Source organism: Carya illinoinensis, chromosome 1 (genome assembly GCF_018687715.1).
Source record: "Carya illinoinensis cultivar Pawnee chromosome 1, C.illinoinensisPawnee_v1, whole genome shotgun sequence".
In the NCBI taxonomy this organism is placed as follows: domain Eukaryota; kingdom Viridiplantae; phylum Streptophyta; class Magnoliopsida; order Fagales; family Juglandaceae; genus Carya; species Carya illinoinensis.
Window position 1 is genome coordinate 49,416,580 of NC_056752.1, and position 20,481 is coordinate 49,437,060.

General features: G+C 40.5%; 1 protein-coding gene across 4 annotated transcripts; it reads right to left on the reverse strand.

Annotated features, from left to right (window-relative positions):
- Positions 1-819: 819 nt before the first annotated feature.
- Positions 820-19,797, reverse strand: LOC122280819 (transcription initiation factor TFIID subunit 12b). 4 transcript variants are annotated; one of them, XM_043091864.1, is made up of 9 exons: positions 18,937-19,791; positions 18,224-18,439; positions 16,789-17,340; positions 16,604-16,678; positions 15,848-15,926; positions 14,966-15,030; positions 2,027-2,062; positions 1,684-1,931; positions 820-1,340 (listed from the first exon to the last, which is right to left on the reverse strand). In XM_043091864.1, exons 1-8 carry the CDS (start codon positions 19,642-19,644, stop codon positions 1,749-1,751), a joined length of 1,914 nt encoding a protein of 637 aa, XP_042947798.1. In that variant the 5' UTR covers positions 19,645-19,791; the 3' UTR covers positions 820-1,340; positions 1,684-1,748. The 4 variants fall into 4 exon arrangements, with proteins under 4 accessions (XP_042947798.1, XP_042947823.1, XP_042947806.1 ...); XM_043091889.1 differs by lacking the exons at positions 1,684-1,931; positions 2,027-2,062 and adding an exon at positions 15,167-15,270 and having other exon boundaries at positions 18,937-19,797; XM_043091880.1 differs by lacking the exons at positions 820-1,340; positions 1,684-1,931 and adding an exon at positions 15,167-15,270 and having other exon boundaries at positions 2,044-2,062; positions 18,937-19,797.
- Positions 19,798-20,481: the final 684 nt, after the last annotated feature.

The window sequence follows — 20,481 nt, forward strand, 5'->3', positions numbered from 1 at the left end:
CACCACCGCACGTCGATAGACTTTCCCACCCTAAGTCATTCTCTCTCTTCTTTCCTAAAGCTCTCTCACCAAATCTGTATACCCACCATGCGCCGCTTCCCATAGCCATCGTGAGTGCCACCACGAGTGGTCCCTCCGCCGAAGCTTCCCTCGCCCTTACCATTGATCTGCTCCATCCCCTCATAGATCCTCCACCGGAACTACATTTCTCTAAAGCAAATAATAAGGAGACGATGAAAATGGAAACTCGACAAAAACGTAGGTGAAGCAGGGCTAAAATGAGAAAAAAGTATAAGACAAAAATACTATACCTCCTATATTCACATTTATATATATAGTAGATATATATGGTTTCACAAGTCTAATTCAACGAGATCCGTCACTTCCCAAGTGTCATCAACAAATCCCACCATTTTTTTTTTTTTTTTGTAATGGTTAAGAAAATATTTTTTTTTTAATAAATTTATATTTTTTCTGTATTTTTGAAAAATGTTTGAAGGGTTTTAAAAAAATGTTCAAAAAAAAAAAAAAATAATTGCATCGCCATGTGATGTAGCATAATCCTTTGTGAATAATAATTAGATAATTTGTGAATTCAGAATAGTAATGAAATAATTTGAATTGAATATTTTTAAAATTTTGAGAAAGTAGAGAAATAAAATTGAATAAAAAATATCATAAAGTTAAAATATTATAAAAATATAATTTTATAATATTATTTTTGTTTAAAAATTTTAAAAGATTGAAATTAATTTTTATTTTTTATTTAAAAATTTTGTATTTAAATTATATTTAAAAATAAGATAGAATAAAATGAAATAAAATAAAATCAGATAAAAATTTTATATCCCATCTTATGCCCAAAGCTGTCCTAAAAGTTGTTCGAGTCAGTAAAAGAACCAAACGCAAGCATCCATCCGTAAGAACACAAAAGCCATCTAACCACCGTCTTTTTCTTTTTTCTTTAGAAAAAACAAAATTACAAAAACAAAACAAAGCCCTTCTAACCACGACTCTGTTGCAACTTGCAAATTAAGCTACAAAATAGATCCGAGTCCAAAACATAAGAAAATCCCATCTCTAATAATCAATCGATGGAGTAGAAGACCAAGCAAACCCAAGTCCCCCCCTCCCACCTCTTCAATGCCGCTGGTAATCGAGCTTCATGGAGGAGGGCACTGCCCCATCGTATGAGCGATGATTTTGTCATCTCAACTCTATAATCGTAAATATAGAAGATGGTCACTGCTTCGATCGATCTCTTCCACCTAATGTTCATGTTTTTGATAGTTGCTAAGTAATTACAGTTATTTGCTATCGGCAATCTATATTCTTCCAACCTGTGAGACAGCAGCAATTAAAATAGTAAATTTAACTGGACAGGAAAAGATTGTAAAATGCATGCTAAAAAAAAAACCATCAAAGTTTCAAACACAAGATGGTAAGTTTAACACCAATCAAGAAAAGTACTCGCTCGGAAGCATTCTTGTGGCCATGTAGCACCATACCCTCATCCTGACTTCTCGACAATGCATCATTTTAACAAATAACATTAATCATGCAACAAATTACGATATGGGTTCCTTTAACCTACATGCACAACGTGCAACCTCAGGTCCTACATAAAGATGTCACGCAACCTTAGGCAATATGTTCAGTGTCTGAAGGCAGAGGAACACTTACCAACGGTGTTCATGAAGTCATCCTCAGCCAGAATGAAGATCAAATAAGAATTCAGAGTGCATGTGTTAAAACCGTGTCATCTGCTGTAGCATTTGGGGACCAGTAGATTGGGAAACCAACTGCTCTGGACTAATGGAAGGTCGTACCAAGTAGCTGGCACCAACTGGATTAGTCAGTCCCTGTCTTATCATCTCTTTATCATTACTTGTATTTGTTTCAGGGTGAGGGGATTCCATTAATGTGCGTATCTGACCAAGTTGTTAATGTAAAAGGAGAAGGTATTATTGCCAAATAGAAGAATAATCCAGATCCAACATAGGTACATATATACTAAGGAACTTACAACATCAAGACGCTTCTTGTGGAGATCAGTTGACAGCTGCAAGATTTAAGCTCAAGGAATCAAAACATGTTTTTGAATTGTTAATTATTTCAAGAATAATGGAGCAGAATTAGATTGGGTGAGGATGGTATTCTAGTTAGATTGGATATGGAAAAGGCGTATGATCATGTCAATTGAGAGTTTCTCTTATACTTCGGAGATATGGTTTTGGGGAGAAGTGGTGTTTATGGAATCAATGTGGATCAATCATTGTATGTCGACAGTTAGATTCTCTATTTTGGTGAATGGCACTCCGGTTGGTTTTTTAATAGTTCCCGTGGCTTGAGACAAGGGAATCCTTTGTCTCTTTTCTCTTTGTCCTTGTTATGGATCCTTGAGTATAATGATTGAAGCTGCGGTGAATGGTAGATTCTTATCGGGATTTTCAGTGGGAGATGAGACTTGGGGCAGTATAAAAGTATCACACCTTCCTTTTGCATACGACACTTTAATTTTCAATGAGACCAATCAGGATCATCTTCGGTCTTTGAGAGCCCTTCAGCTTTGTTTTCAAGCTGTTTCTGGCCTTAGAATTAATTTATCTAAGTCTGAAATTGTTCCAGTGGGCTCATTCTAAATATTTTGGATATGGCTAACATCTTGGGGTGCAAAGTATCTTCTTTACCTTTGAGATATCTAGCTCTTCCATTTGGTGCTCATCACAAATCTTTAATAATTTGGGAAGGAGTGATTGAGAAGATTGAGAGGAGGTTAGCTGGTTGGAAAAAGCTATATTTATCCAAAGGGGGGAGAATTGCTTTGATAAGGAGTACATTGTCTAATCTTCCTACATATGTCCTCTCTCTTTTTCCTATGCCGGCAGGGGTGGAAAATAGAATTGGGAGGATCTTTCGGAATTTTCTGTGGGTATGTAATGGGGAGGAAAGAAAGTTTCACTTAGTTAGTTGGAAGGTGTGTTCACTGGTTTCTTGTGTGGAGGATTGGGGGTGCAAAATTTGGGGCTCTTTAACAAAGCTCTTCTTGGAAAATGGCTTTGGAGGTATCATCTTGAGAGGCATGCGCTATGGAGAAATATTGCTGATGTTAAATATGGTAGGATGTGGGGGGGTTGGTGTTCTAACGAAGTTTAGAGTGTATGGGGTGGGGTTGTGGAAGTCTATCCAGATGGGTTGGGGGGAACTTGTTAATCATGTTAAATATAAGGTTGGAGCCCATGGATCATAGGAGTGCCAGAAGTCATATGGGGAAGGGCTGGAATGGGTCTCAGTTGGGCCGGCCCTTGGCTGGGCCTGAGCCCCAGTTGAAGACTTTGGCCCGACAGGAATGGGCACAGGTCACGGGTAACCAAACGGGTCATGGGTCAGGAGGTGGTCTTCTACCAGAAACATCGTCGCGACGGCAACAGAATCCGACCAACAGACGATGCCGTCCGACCAACAATTGATACTAGAAGCCACATCCACCAAAAACCCCGTTGATACGATGAGCAACCAGCAGCAGAACATTGTGCAGGGTACCGAGACGACGCCAACGGTGGTTCCTTCTCCACCCCGACGGCATCAGAACATGCCGGTAGATCATCAAAAGGCGACAAAGAGCCGGGAAGATTTTTCGGAGCTTCAGACCACGCTGTTAGAGCCTCTGGTCATTCTCCCTTCATCACCGAGTGGCTGTTCTCCTAGGGGGTCTGCGCAGAACCGGCCGACAGGGCATGGGGAGGAAGGTGGAGGTCCAGTGAGACCCTTAGGGGTGAACTGTGATATCGTAATGGTGGAACACAGTGAAGGAGGAGAAGAAGAGGATTCGGCCAGTGATCTCTTTCTATCTGATGAAGAGAGTTCTCAAAAGCTCTTACAGGGGATTAATGAGCATGAAGGGGAAGTGGGTTTAGAGATTGGAGAAGTGAACTTGGAGGGGCAGAAGGAATTTAGGATACAGAATCCAATTCCTCTTAACTGTATGTACCCAGATTCATCTAGTGTTTCAGATTGGGTGTTCCAAATAGTGAATGATATAAAGGACATGGTGGGACTAAAGTGTGAAGGTTATGAAGAACAATTCATGGCATTACTCACCGCCATTGAAGTGGGTCATCAACAACAAAGGAAAACGGGGTCCAAGAAACAGCGGAAACTCAATAGGCTAACATGGTCCATGAATTCTGAAGGTAGCTCAAGTAGGGAGAGGTTAAAAGGGAAGGGGCTGGCTTACTCCAATAAATGAAACCAAAAATTCTCTCGTGGAATGTCCGGGGTCTAAACGATGCCCGTAAGTAGCTTCAAGTAAGAAACTTACTGCGTGGTTGGAAGCCGGACATTGTTTGCTTACAGGAAACGAAATTGAAAATAGTCAATACAAAAATAATAAGAAGTATATGGGGCCGTGTTCATGTCGATTGGGTGTATTTGGCAGCTAAGGGAGCCTCGGGAGGAGTGTTGGTGATGTGGGACCAATGGGTGGTGGAGAAATTGGAGGAGGCAGTGGGGTTGTTCTCAGTGGCATGTTCTTTTAGGAGTGTGATCGATGGGTTTATGTGGGCCTTTGCAGGTGTTTATGGACCTAACGCAGATACTGACCGAAGACTTCTATGGGATGAACTAGCTGGATTACACAGTTGGTGGAATCTTCCTTAGTGCATAGGCGGTGATTTCAATGTAACAAGATTCTCAAACGAGTGTTTTGGAAATAGACGAATGCGTCTAGCAATGTCAGACTTCTCGGAATGCATTTCTGAGTTGAACCTAGTGGACTTACCACTAGCGGGGGGCATATACACGTGGGCTAATAATCAGACATGGTCTAAATTAGATAGATTTCTAATCTCCCCAGAATGGGAAATTCACTATCCAGAGGTGTGGCAGAAGAGATTGCCTTGGTTGTGCTCGGATCATTGGCCCATCATGCTGGACAGTGGGGGGATTCAAAGAAGGCGGCAACATTTTAAGTTCGAAAACATGTGGCTGCAAACTGAAGGCTTTGTGGAGAGGGTCGGACAGTGGTGATCTTCATACTAGATTCAGGGTACTCCTAGTTTTGTTTTTGCTGGAAAGCTAAAGGCTTTAAAACAAGATCTAAAATTTTGGAACAAGCAATCCTTTGGTAATATCGAGGAACTCAAGAAAATAAAGCAGTGAGATACAAGAGCTAGAAAGGATTCAAGAGTTAAGGCCTTTGAATCAGGAGGAACAAGCCCAAAAGTTAGCTTTGGTTGTAGAGCTCGAGAGGATCATCCTAATGGAAGAGATCTCGTGGAGGCAGAAGTCTAGAGCTTTATGGCTGAAGGAAGGTGACCGTAGCACTAAGTTTTTCCACAGGGTTGCCAATTCTCACAGGCGATCCAACAACATCGAGATGCTGAAGATTGATGGGTCAGAGTGCAGGGATGTGCAAGTGATTAACAATCACGTGGTTAGTTTTTATAAACAGCTTCTTACTGAGCAGGTGGAGGCGTAAGCTAGAGGGTTTGGCTTTTGAGTCCATTGGACCTTTGAACTCTAATCGTTTGGAGAGGCCGTTTGAAGAGGCAGAGGTGTTAGTAGTGGTAAGGAAAATGGCGAAAGACAAGGCTCCGGGTCCAGATGGGTTCTCTATGGGTTTTTTCCAAACTTGTTGGGAGATCCTAAGGGAGGACCTAATGGAGGTGTTGCAGGAGTTTTATTCGTTTGGAAAGTTTGAGAAAAGCTTAAACGCCACTTTTATAGCCTTAATACCAAAAAGGGCGGGAGCGGAGGATATACAGGAGTTTCACCCTATTAGCCTAGTCAATGGGGTCTATAAGATTTTATCCAAGGTACTGGCAAATCGCCTTAGTCAGATCGTTGGAAAGATTATTTCAAAGCCTCAAAATGCATTTGTAAAGGACAGACAGATCCTAGATGCAGTGCTCATCGCTAATGAATGCTTGGACAGTAGATTAAAAGCGGGTCATCCAGGGATTATATGTAAGCTAGACATGGAGAAGGCGTATGATCATGTTAATTGAGACTTTCTAATTGACATTTTGGGGAAGTGTAGTTTTGGGGAGAGATGACGTTCTTGGATCCGATGGTGTATTTCTACGGTGAAATTCTCAGTCTTAATAAATGGAAGTCCTACTGGTTTTTTCAATAGCACACAAGGACTAAGACAGGGAGATCCATTGTCCCCATTACTCTTTGTCATTGTAATGGAGGCTTTGAGCAGAATGATCTCAGTCCTAGTTGCAAATGGGCATATGACTGGTTACTTGATTGGAACCCCAGGAGGAGGTAGTATTAACATTTCTCATTTGTTGTTTGCAAATGACACCCTAATTTTCTGTGAGGCGAACCAACTTAGAGTATTGAAGGCACTCCTACTTTGCTTTGAGGTAGCTTCAGGCTTGAAAGTGAATCTGGACAAGTCAGAGATGGTGCCTATTGGTGGTGTTCAGCGGCTAAGACACTTGTCGAATAATTTGGGGTGTAAGACTGCTACACTCCCCATGACGTATCTAGGCCTTCCGTTGGGGGCCCCCTCGAGAGCAGTTGCGTTATGGGATACAGTGATTGAGAGATTAGAGCGACATTTAGCAGGTTGGAAGAGAATGTACTTATCAAAAGGGGGTCGGGTTACGCTAATAAAGAGTACTCTATCTAACCTTCCAACATATTTTCTATCCCTGTTCCCTATTCCGGTAAGGGTGGCACTTCGAATTGAGAAACTACAACGGGACTTCTTGTGGGGCGGAATAGGAGAGGAGTTCAAGTTTCATCTAGTCAAGTGAGAACAGGTTTGTAAGCCCATCTCGAATGGGGGGTTGGGCATTAGAAAGCTAAGAATCTTTAATCAGGCGCTACTTGGAAAGTGGTTATGGAGATACCATAGAGAACCAGAAGCTCTCTGGAAGTTGGTGATTGAAAGTAAGTATGGAGAATTATGGGGTGGTTGGTGTGCTAAGGAACTGCGAGGGGCTCATGGTGTGGGATTGTGTAAACATATTAGACAGGGATGGAAGGTTTTCTCTCACTATACGAGGCTTCGTTTAGGAGAGGGAAACAGGATCAAATTCTGGTGTGTCACCTGGTGTGGTAATTGTGCATTTAAGGATTTATTCCCGACATTATTTTTGGTTGCAAGCAACAGAGAAATCAGTGGCGGAAGCATGGTGGTAATGGGGGAGCAAATCCAGTGGAATATCAATTTTAGCAGGGCTGCTCAAGATTGGGAAATGGACACTTTTGAAGCCTTTTTCAGCCTCTTGTACTCAACCAAACCAAGTACTCAGCTTCTGGATTCGTTGTGGTGGGTACCGTCAGGAAAAGGTATGTTTTCGGTCCGTGTTTTCTACAAGGCTCTAACACAAGGGCAACCCTCTCAGTTTCCTTGGAAACACAAGGCGCCTCTCAAAGCGGCTTTCTTTGTGTGGTCTGCTTCTTTGGGCAAGATCCTCACAACGGATAATTTGAGAAAATGAAGGGTGATTATCGTATATTGGTGTTGTATGTGCAAGAAGGGGGGAGAATCTGTTGACCATCTTTTATTACATTGTGAGGTAGCTCGAGGGTTATGGAACGAGGTTTTCTGTAGACTAGACTTGGGTTGGGTTATGCCGGAATCAGTTGAGGCGGTTCTTGCTAGCTGGACAGGTCTGAGGGGCAACAACCAGATTAAGGCAATTTGGAAGATGATCCCGATATGCATTATGCGTTGTGTGTGGCAAGAGCGCAATGATCGGACATTCGAGGATAAAGAGAGATCAATGGAGGAGCTAAAAGTCTTATTTTTTAGAGCTCTCTATACTTGGGCTATTGCTGTTAGTTTTAATGGCCAGAATTTACATGAGTTTCTTATTTCTTTTGATCCTAGGTATTTGTACTGAACGTGGCATTTTGCCTATGCTTTTGAATATATATTCTTACTTTTCTCAAAAAAAAAAATATAAGTTTGGAGATGGGACAATGATTAGTTTTTGGCATGATATATGGTGTGGGGATTCAGCTCTTAAGAATGTTTATCTCTTCCTATTTAGTATTGCTTGAGATCAAAGACGCTGCAGTGGCTGATTCCTTTATTTTTTTAAATAATAATTTTAAGTGGAATGTCAATTTTATTAGATCTGTGCATGATTGGGAAGTGAATGTAGTCTCCTAACTTTTTTGGAAGATTATACGATAAGAAGATTGTTCAAGGAAGGGAGGATAGTCTGCGGTGGATTCACGCTGGAAATTTCAGATTTTCAGTTAGCTCCTTGTATAAGGCGTTAACCAGTCATTGTGTCAATATATACCCCTGGAAATGCATTTGGAGATCTAAGGTACCTAGTAAGGTGGCATTTTTCTGCTGGTTGGTCGGTCTCTTGGAAAAATTTTGACCACATATCATTTGAGAAAGCGCAGATTATTTGTCGTAGATTGGAGCTACATGTGTAAGAAAGATGGTGAATCTATTGACCATTTATTTCTTCATTGTGAGGTGGCTAAGATTTTGTGGGGTGAGATTTTTCATAGGACGGGTATTGCTTGGGTGATGCCTAAGCAAGTGGTGAATCCTTTTGCATGTTGGCAAGGTTTTAAGGGGAGACATCGTATTGTTGCCATAAGGAAGATTATCCCTTTGTGTATGATGTGGTGCTTATGGTTGGAAATGAATGGGCAGTGCTTTGGGCTAAGCCTCCAGTATTTAATGGAGATAATCTTCACGATTTCCTTTTAGCCTTTTCTACTTCTTAGCTTGTATTTAGGTATTTTCTCTTCTATACTTCCTGTGTACTTGGGCTATGTCTATTTACTTGGCAAGAAAATTTACTTTTTACTCATAAAAAAGAATAATGAAGACGTAAGTGTACAATAACATGCTTCTAAGGCCAATCTGCAATGACCATTTATTTTGGCAAAAGAGTTCCTATTTGGTGTGTGTTTGCGTGGGGTGGGTGGTGTTTGGGGGGAGGAAGGGGGCTTTACGAGTAACTACTGTCAGCACATTATGTGTCGTACACCAATAAAATTAATGAATCCGCAAAACCAAGTGATAGATATAAAATACTACAGAAAGTGTGAAAATTCAGAATCTAAACTAAATATATACTGCAAATTCATCTTAAAAGATCCTGGATTTTATCTTTAAATAGTTTTTTAACACAATTACACCCAATTGCAATTGTAAGACCTGAGCTTTTATATTTGTGAGTTTAAAATATTCTCTCTCAGTACACTTTTTCTTCTTCAATGGTGATTGTGGGCTTTTGATTGTGAGATTTTGCTTATATGGGATGGAAAATGGGTCCTTTGAAAGCTGTTGTTATACAGTTAAAGTCATTTGAGGTGTCAAGGGATGGCCATTGGTTGCTCCTTACTGAAAGAGGGTGGAAGTTTGTGAAAAATATGTGTTTGGAGTTGGCCACGGTACACTAGTTCACCAAAGCTTTGGAGGATTGTTTGAAGGGTGGGAGAAAGGAGTTCTATACAGCCCATCGGTAAGGTTATAGGGGCTTCATAGCGCAGAGGTGCTCAAACTCCCAAGGCGCGTTCATGGCTTTGGTGGAGTACAAAGGGGGTTGTCGCCAAAACTGCATTTTTATACCTGAAGACACAGAAGGAAAGGAATGGAGGAAGCTGGTGGAGGTTGTGAGGGAGGCTGGAAGAGAAGGTCGCTTCGTTGGGGCGGCACTGCCAGCGATGACAATAGCATCTTCTACCCAGTCGTACATGGAGACTCTCAAACAACCAAGGGTCCAGGACTGTTCTTGTGAACCTGCCAGGCTGGGTGCTGGTTCTGACATTTTGGCTCGATTGAGAGGAGCTGCAACAGTCAGGAAGTGCCAACATTCCTATAGGGGTTAGAGACTTGAGGGTGGTGGCAAGGGAGCTGTCGGTCTAAATAAGGATATGGTGCTTCGGGCATTGAGTGATTTGCAGAATAATATAACTTGGCTGAAACGGTGCATTGAGGAGGAAGAAGGGATGGGGGTGGGCTTGGGTCTAGGAGATGGGCCAAGTGAAGGTAACATTAGGGAGCCCAGCGTTTTACCAACCAACGTGGGTGTTGGTGTGGGCGTGGGCTTGTATGCTGGACCCAGCACTAACGGGTCCCAGCAGGCTGGCTGTAGGGTTGGGCTCAAGCCCGCAAACCAATATGGAAGCCTGTGTGGCGAATTAGGCCAAGGGATGACCATGGGCCTTCGATCCGTGGTAGTCTGGTATCCTCACCTGTAAAAGCATCGTCGACTGTTTGATAGGCTGAGGAGTCTTTGACGGAGCTGCAAATGGTGAAAGAGACAGTGGGAGAGGCAATGACAAAGGCCTCTGCAACAGTCTCTTTTGAACAAGATAATGTTGATGAGTACTTGTGTGCTAATCTCCAGCACATCTAAGCCAGATAACGCCGACAAGTGACAGGACAGAGGTTGCCACCCCTCTGACGATGGGATCTTCTTCAGTGAAGGTTATGTAGCAAATGGACGATATGGATGATACCCGAGACCTATTTTTAGAGGAAACAAGGGACATGGGTGCAAATGAAGGGTCTTCTAAGAGCCTTATACTGACACAAGGTCCTTTAGAATGGGGAGTATGGGAATTTTTCTGCAAAGGGTGAGCTGAGGACACTGCTAGTTTCGCATTGGGCTAACAGAGAGGGGGAACCCTTTCCTCTTAACTGTATGCTTCCAGATTAGTCTAATGCTTTGAGTTGGGTTCTGCAGAAGTTAAAAGGAAATTCAAGTTTGTGTAGGAATGGAGTGTGAAGGTTTTGAGGAGCAATTTATGGCATTGCTTACAGCCATTGAAGCTGGTCATGTTGATCTTAAAATCAGATTCAAAAAAGCAGAGGGGGCTAAAGAGGCTAACATGGTCTCTTAATTATGAGGGTAGTGCAAGTTGAGAGAGAACTAAAAGGAAGGAAATAGTACCTGTTGTATGAAGCCTAAAATTGTTTCTTGGAATGTCCGAACGCTTAACAAGGCAAATAAACGCTTTTGTTTAAAAAAATTTCTTCGTGAGTGGAGGGCGGACATAGTATGCTTACAGGAAACAAAATTGAAATATGTTACAAGAATTATTGTTAGAAGTATATGTAGCTGTACATATGTGGATTGGACTTATCTTGCAGCTGATGGGTCTTCGGGGGGTGTATTAGTGATGTGGGATAGAAGAGTGGTGGAGCGTATGGAGAACTTTATAGGAGAATACACACAGTGGTATGTTCTTTTAGAAGTGTGGAAGATAACTTTATGTTGGCCTTTGCTGGTATATACGGGCCAAACTTGGACAGCAATAGAAGTATGTTATGGGAAGAATTAGCCAGAAGTATATAACTGGTGGGAATTACCATGGTACATAGGTGGTGATTTTAATGTTGCAAGTTTTTCAAGTGAACGCTCAGGAGTTAGTAGAATATGACCAGCATGACAGAATTTTCTGAATTTATCTTCGACTTGAATCTAGTGGACATTCCTCTCTTGGGAGGGGCATTCACGTGGTCAAATAATCATACCTGGTCTAGATTGGACAGATTCTTAGTATCTTTGGATTGGGAATCTCGCTATCCGGAAGTATGTCAAAGGAGGCTGTCTCGTCTGTGCTCAGATCATTTTCCTATTTTGCTTGATTGCGGTGGTATCCAAGGAGGACATAGGTATTTCAAATTTGAAAATGTGGCTAAAGACTGAAGGTTTTGGGACAGGGTTTGGCAATGGTGATCTTTGTATCAGTTTGATGGAACCCCTAGTTTCCTTCTTGCAGGTAAACTAAAAGTTCTAAAACATGACTTGAAGATTTGGAAAACACAGTCCTTTGACAACATAGGGGAACGAAAGAAGTCAATATTGGAAGACCTTTAGGGCTAGAGAGGACACAGGAGGGCCGGGCTCTTTCCTTGGAAGAAATATCTCAAAAGTCAAAGGTGGCTACTGAATTAGAGAGGGTCATTTTGTTGGAAGAGATTTCGTGGCGCCAAAAATCCAGACCTTTGTGGTTGAAAGAAGGGGATCAAAGCACAAAATTCTTTCATAGAGTGGCCAATTCTCACAGGAGAACCAACACTATAGAGATGCTGAATATAGAGGATGCAACATGTACTGAGGCCCCTGTAATTAGAGATTGAACATTTGCTTACAGAACAAATGGGGTGGCAGCCCAAGCTCGATGGTCTAGCTTTCGATTCTATTGACCCACAAAATACTTCCGAGGTTGGAGAGGCCCTTCGAGGAGATGGAGATTCATGATGTAGTGAAGAAAATGGCCAAAGACAAAGCACCTAGGCCTGATGGATTTTCTATGAGATTTTTCCAAACCTATTGGGAAGTGGTGAAAGGAGACTTACTAAAGGTGTTTCAGGACTTGTTCATGGCTCGTAATTTTGAAAAAAGCCTTAACGCCACGTTTATAGCATTAATTCCTAAGAAGATTGTAGCATCGAATGTCAAAGATTTTCGGCCCATTAGTCTTATAAGTGGGGTGCATAAGATCATCTCTAAGGTGCTTGCAAACAAATTAGGGGAGGTGTTGGGGAAGATTATAACAAAACCCTAAAACACATTTGTACGAGAAAGGCAAATCTTAGATTCGGTCCTTATTGCCAATGAGTGTCTAGATAGCAGAAAAAAATCCGGTAAATCAAGGATCCTATGTAAGTTGGATATGGAGAAGGCATATGATCATGTTAATTGGGATTTCCCACTCTACTTGCTTGGAAGGTGTCGCTTTGGGGAGAGAGGGTGCTTGTGGATTAAATGATACATATCAACAAGAAGATTCTTTATACTGGTAAATGGTAGTCCAATTGGATTTTTCAACAGTTCGTGAGGTCTAAGACAAGGGCATCCACTGCCCCCACTCCTCTTTGTTATTGTTATGGAGGCATTGAGTAGAATAACTTCGGCGTTGGTTTGTAGTGGTTTCATGGCTGGATTCTCAGTCGGTGACCCCACTAGGGGTACTATTAAAATTTCTCATTTTTCATTTGCAAATGATACAGTTATATTCTGTGAGGCAGAACAAAACCAAGTGCGGGCACTGAGAGCACTCCTACTTTGTTTTGAAGCGGCATCGGGTTTGAAATTGAACCTTCAAAAATCTGAATTGGTGCCAAATGGTAACGTTTGTAATATTAGACAACTAGCTAACACTTTAGGATGCAAGGTGTTTGCCTTACCTATGAATTACTTGGGTCTACCATTGGGGGCTGCCTCAAGGACGGTAACAATATGTGACACAATGATCTAAAAGATCAAGCGTAGACTGGCTGATTGGAAGCTGTATTTGTCAAAAAGGGACAGGATCACTTTAATCAAAAGTACTCTTTCTAATCTACCAATGTACGTTTTATCTCTTTCCCAATTCCAGCAAGTGTGGCGAGCCGAATTGAGAAACTATACAGGGACTTCCTTTGGAGTGGCATGGGGGATGACTTTAAATTCCATCCAGTCAAAAGGACTAAGGGGAGGTTTGGTAAGTGAGATGAGACACAATTCGCATTTCATCTCATCTCATCATTATAATTTTTTTAAATTCCCACATAAAATATAATAAACAATTCAATTTTTTCAAATCTTAATTCAACTTTTTCAAATCCCAAAACAATAATAATTTTAAAAAATAATATTTTAAATTTTCATCTAAAGCAAAAAATTCTTATCTCACTATCCAAACCTACCCTAAGGTATGTTCCCCACTTCCCATGGGAGGGTTGGGTATTAGAAATCTAAAAACTTTCAATAGAGCATTATTCGGGAAATGGTTGTGGCGATATAAAACACAGAATCAGAAGCTCTATGAAAGTTGGTGATTGAATATAAGTATGGAAGTGTTGTTGTTTTTTTGTTTTTTTTTTTTGGGGGGGGGGGGGGGGGGGGGGGGGGGGATTTGGAGTAGTAGAGAGGTAAATGGGCCTCACGAAGTGGGGATGTGGAAGCATATTCGTCGGGGATGGGAGGTGTTCTCTTGTCACACTAGACTTATGTTGGGATATGGTTCTAGAATAAAATTTTGGAGCGCCATATGGTGTGGAAATAATACACTCAAAGATTTATTACTTCAGTATTCAAGATGGCATGCGAGAAAAAAGCTTCAGTGGCTGATTTTATGGTGATAACTGGGGATCAAATACAGTGGAACATAATCTTTAGCAGGGTGGCTCAAGACTGGTAGGTTGGTAGTTTTGAGGATTTTTTTTTTACTTTTATATTATGTAAGACTGAGCATCCAAGGAAATGATAAGTTGTGGTGGGCACCAGCAGGTAAAGCCACATTCTCGGTTCGATCATTCTATAAATCTCTCACACAGGTTCAAAACACTCAATTTCCATAGAAGAGGTTCTGGCATAATAAGGCGCCTCCCAAAGTGACTTCTTAGCATGGACAACTTCATTGGAAAAGATCTTGACGACGGATAATTTGTGAAGACATGGGGTGACCATAATAGACTAGTGCTACAAGTGCAAGAAGAGCGGTGAAACTGTGGATCATCTTCTACTACATTGTGATGTTGCTAGAGTGTTATGGGTTGAGGTGTTCAATAGACTAGAGGTAGTGTGGGTTATGCCTGCCACAGTGGAGGCACTCTTGGCTTGTTGGACAAATTTAGGAGGTATTCCACAAATCAAAGCCGTGTGGAAGATGGTCCCTATTTGCATTCTATGGTGCTTATGGCAAGAGTGGAATGATAGGAGTTCAAAGACTAGGAGCGATCTTTTGAGGATCTTAGATCGTTTACTTATCAAAAAAAAATTACACCCAATTTGTCACACCAAGTTGCGCATAACATCTTTTTTTGAGCAAGAAGGCGCTATGCAAGTACACATGGCATATACAGTAGATACACCTAGTTAGAAAGAGCAAAAAGATCCATAAAGTCCTGAAAACTAAAGCTGGAAGAACATATGTATGCTGTCACCCAATGAGAAGAGAACTAAAAAAGGAATCCTTTAACTCCCCCATCATCTTATCACAATCTGACAATAACAAACAAATGCAATATGCTTACAGGTTTGCTTGGGTACTTCCGCTCTTCACCTGAATATCCTGGTATGTTCAAATGCCAATTCTTCTCTGCAAAATATTTCCGTCGGTTAAAGTTGTTACAGTTCTATTTTCTACACTAAAAAGGAAATAAAGAAAACAGTGAAGCAATGCTATTTTGTTTTATTGTTTTAAAAGTATGAATCAGGGCAGTTTAAGTGCAAACCAGTATCATCAATAAATTACGCCCCATGAGGATATGCTATACTTTCAATCCATGCATTTCGTGTTTGTTTGAAGTTTGCTCCCATAGATATTGCAAACATACCCCTGAGATCAATCTTAGAGGCCCCCTATTTAGTCTTTGTTAATCACACCATAGACCAGGTGAAAAAATAAAACTTATATGAGCCGCATCTTCCTTTGCACTATATGTTAACAAAAATGAAAAGACAAACAGGTTTACAGATGGTGCAAAGGTGGAGAGAGTCATTCACCATCCATCTTCCTCTGCAGTGCTGACATACCAAAGGCTTTGAAAACTGAGAAATCGTTATCTGTTGTGTATTCAAGTAGGAGTTTTCTTTTGATAAGTAAGAAGGTATTTTCTATGCAATTTTTTTCAACAAAAGTGGTATTCAACAACAAAGTTTAAATTGGTTCAACACAAAATCACAGCAGTAAACGAATGTAGAATTTGACAACAATAGTAAAAAAAATCAATTTCCAGAATCAGTAACTTTCCAGACGAGCTTTTGCAAATCATATGAGGTTTTTATTTTTGCAAAAATTCAGCCAGTCAGAGAAACTAAAAAAATCAGTGATGAACTTGTTGCGATGCTCAACCATTATGTTATACATATTATATTATAAATCATCTGATGACATGTTGTAGTTCAGTACAAACCTAGGTGTAGTAATAAATCCTTGGACTCTAAAGTTGATGATTTCCGATGTTTTGCCAAACTGCATGCAAATGTAGTCACCTGCAAAAAGATACAACTTGTTTTCTGTAAGACCACCATAATCTCACCTAAAGCACAAAAATCATTAACCATAACTGTCATTACAGGGTAAAGGATACAACGTATAAGGATGAGAGTGGCAAAACTTCAAACACAGTTCTATAGGTGAATCCCAACTCCAGATGATTTCCTTAAAGCAGAAAACAAAGAGATCTCAAATATCCTACTGTAATATTAAGACAAGTAAATCAATCCAACCGGATAATTTCAAGCTTGATATACAAATGAAGGAGCTATTAATATGCAGGACTTATTTCTGTACTTTCTGGTTCATTGTGAGATGTTGGACGTTTTTCATACATCACAATTACCTTAATTCCAACTACACCCATAGCAACCATTCAAACTCAAACATGAAGTTCATACAAAGATTTTTAGGTATATAAGTACAGAATCTGTGCTCTAACTTCTAAGATAAATATTTCTTTTGAAAAGGAGGTGATCAAAAATTTTGATTACCAACTTATAAAAAAAATTATCTTAGAGCACAGAATCTGGCAGAGACTAAAAGGCGATCTGGCAGAAATTTGAAGAAAAATTAGTTTGAGAGAGGGGGGATCTGTTTGGACTTGTAGACAGACATGCAGGTGCATCTTAAAAAATTATATTTGATAAATAAAAGCAGTAGAGAGCCTCACAGAATCAATGAAGTCGTCGGCAATCTCTAAAAGAAGATCTTGAACTTCAGGATCCAGCTTTCCCTGTGAATCCACCTGAGCACAATCCCAGGTGAAAAATATATCATTAGAGTGGTGAAAAGCAAGAAAGAAACTGATATCTTTGGATATGAACAGGATAAACAGAGTGGACATGCAGTAAGGACCTGTGAAACCAAATCCTGTATTTTTCTTTTCCCAAGAAGTTGATTGGTCGCTTCTGTTCCTTGGCTAGAACTCCCCCCTGGTGTTGTTGTACCAGATGCAGTAGCATCTGGTTGTGATCCTGTCAAACTAAGTGATTTCTGGCCTGTGTGTCCAGGGACCCTAGGAGAATACTGCTGCTGCTGATGCAGAGGCAGTTGTTGCAATTGTTGTTGTACAGGTGGTTGTAGTTGCTGTTGTTGTTGTTGCTGCTGCTGCTGCTGCTGATGTAGTTGTGAATGCCCCATTGGTTGCTGCTGCTGTACCAGCTGGGATAGTTGCTGTTGATTCAAGCCCAAAGAGGTTTGCTGCAACTGCTGCTGAAAGAGGACCTGCTGCTGCCTCTGATGAAGACGGTGTGAAGTTGAACCAGTGCCAGAGATTGGTGGCATTGATTTCAACCACTGTTGCTGTGATAAAGAGTTTTGTAGCATGGCTGGCTGTCCATTCTGAGACAAGCCAGGTAACTGAGAGTTCATAAATGCCAGCGATGACGTCCTGGGTAAGCTTTGAATCTGCAAGTTTGTAAAGTTAAAGTGAATGTCATCATGATCATGGATAAAATTTTATATGTAAAACATGCAAACAGAACCCAGCAAAACCGCATCACATAAGATTGTTAAGGCTGAGAAATACTCTATACAGCTGTATCCATTAAGTATAACAATGACATCAATGAGAATTTAAATAAAAAAAATACGACTCACTGAAAAAGGTACATAATACAATGACTTGTCTGCACGGGACTTCCAAATACTCCCAAGGTGTTATAACATGATTTTACCCAGTTAACATCGTACATGAGATTATACTTGGTATCAAGGGGACCAAAAGCAAATTTCCCAATTAAAGAGTTAGTGATTCAGTTCCCAATTCCACTCTTGGAAAATCTCCAGAATGTTGTTGAATATGGAGCATCTAAGGAGAAAGTCAACCACAACATGATGCTTGACCCCAACCATTGCAGAAACCCTCGAATTGCATCCAAGAAGTGTTGGATTGTGTACTTTAGTTTAATTTTCAAACTATGATGCTGCCTTGCTTCTGAAGTTCAGATTACAAATAATTCCAAATATCTCTCAGATTCAATAAAGTATGTATCTTTAGCGTTAGAAAAAAACTATAACATCTATATCCCATAAAGGAAACTTAATTTTTTTTATCCGTAAACAGAAACTTTATTAATGAGAAGTGGCATAGCCCAAGTACACAAGACATATACAAGAGCAACACCCATGCATGATTGTCTAAAGACATAGGAAACTTAAATTTATAACATGAGAAAAATGGACAACCACATACAAAAACATATAGATGATGAGAGAAATAATTGAAAGAGTATAACCATCACTAGTTAACCTGATTCGGCAACTGAATATACATTAGGTAACAGTATACCTGTGCAGAGTTGAGAGAACTTTGATGCTGCAACTGTTGCCTCATCTGACCCGGGTTAATTCGCTGGGCATAATTGGTGGCCCCATTCGCTCTTATTTGTGAGCTCAAATTAAGTGGCCCCATCATTCCCATTGCTTGCATTCCTTGTAAAGCTTGACCAGCTGGGTTAACTTGATGAAATTGAGTCCCTTGGACCAGTCCAGCTTTCTGCCTTGGCTGCATCCAATTTTCAAATTTTTTCTTAAACAGAAATGATTTTCAATTGAAAAATGCAAGGGGTTCAATTGCTAGGTACCGTATGCTTGAAAATAACCAAGCAGGATATTAATACAAAGGTTGATATTGTAACATATATTTTGTTAATTGTGTTCCTAACGTGATCAAGTCTACTTCACCATACGATTGGGTTACATTTCGTAGGAAGTGCTTGGTGTCCAGGGAATTCCAATTCATTGGATAATCATAAACCATTTCTAATAGTTCACTGTTAAGCGCAAGAATAACATAGTTGTGCAAAAAGGCGTTTTCCCCAAGAAGCGGCTATATCAAATGGACCATTTGCTAACGTGCCATCCACGAACAACTCCAAATCTCCTTTACCAACTACTAAAGTCTAAAACCGACAAAAAATTTTACCTTCCAAGACAAGCAAAAAAGCACGTAAAAATGCTATGTAGACGACAGTAGAGTTAAACGATAATCCAATTTCTTACCGATGCTAGCAACTGGGGTTGCATATTGAACTGCGCAGCAGCCGCGGCGGCGGCTGCGCCTGACAACATGGGCAGGTGGCCGCTCTGCCCGATCAGCGTTGAACGGGACAAGTTCCCACCAGTACCCAATTGCTGCTGATTTTGCTGCTGAATCCCACCAGACCCACCAAAATTCACATTCCCATAAAGCCCCTGCTGTTGCTGTTGCTGCCTCATAACCCCAAGCTGCTGAATCTGATTCAACCGCGACATGGACGATGAGCGTTGCATGCTTTGCTGGATTTGATAATTCGACATTCCGGGGACATTCTGGGTCAAACTCTGCGGTTGCTGAGATTGCTGCTGTTGGGATTGTTGCTGCTGCGGTTGTTGTTGCAGCTTTAGATGTTGGTAATCTAATCCAACGGCTGGGGTGAGCTGCTGATGTTGTTGCGGTTGTGGTTGGGGGAGAGGGATTTGTGGAGGGGAGGAGATATGGTCAAGGGAAGGGGAGTGGGAGTGTGAAAGGGGAGAAGGTGAAGGGATTGGTGGTGGATTCGATGAAGAATTTGATGGATTTTGAGCAATTCCGGTATTTGTGGGCGTGGGCGTAGGCGCTTGTGTTGCAATTGTCGTTGGTGCTGGTGGTGTCGCAGTTGTTGGGTCGATGGGGTTTGCGTGTTGGAGGGGCTTTGGAGACGATGCTGCTGCTGCCGCACTTTCTGCCATTTCTTCTGAGAAATTGGGTTAATGGGTCTCTCTGCTTTTCTTCTGCCTAATTCATATTTCAGGTTCTGAAATCTGATATCTGAGGGGGGCGGAGGGTCAAAGGATCGAAGCCGAAGAAAACTGAGAAGGACGGAAGAGGGGGTTGAATATAGGCCGTACACGTCAGAAAATGGAAGGCTAGAGGATGATTCACACGTGTACTTCTTGGCTACAGAAGCTGTAAAAGTCAACATAAATATGGGTGGACTGGATCGAGTAGTGATACGGTGAGAGCGGCCCGTTGTACTTTTCAAGAGCTTTTATTTTATCCATTTTATTGAATTTAATATTTTTCCTTTCCTCTTTTATCCATTTTATTTTTCTTTCTTTGTTCTTTTATTCGTTCCACTTGTCTTAGAAAAAGAGATTATTATATATTTTCTTTTTGAACCTTTTTTTTTTTTTCAAAAAAGGCCAAACAGCTAAACAAATAACATAAAAGTAATAACTAATAGAAATGTATTATATTAACAATAAATATATGCGATACTTTATACTGACTGATTAATAGGAATAAATAGTATATAAGATCTTAAATTATTTGAGAATTATAAATTTTTATTTTTTATAATGATTTCAATTACTCTAATTATATTGTTGACTAATCATTTTATAATAGATATCAGATGTGGAATTGCTTGTAAATATATATATATATATAAGTATTTATTAGTCATTATGGATTTATCTATATTGATATTGGATAGTGGAATGTTATGAGAATATTCCACTATCATGTATTATTTTATCATTATTTTCACTTATTTTTTACTATTTTATACTATTATTTAATATTTT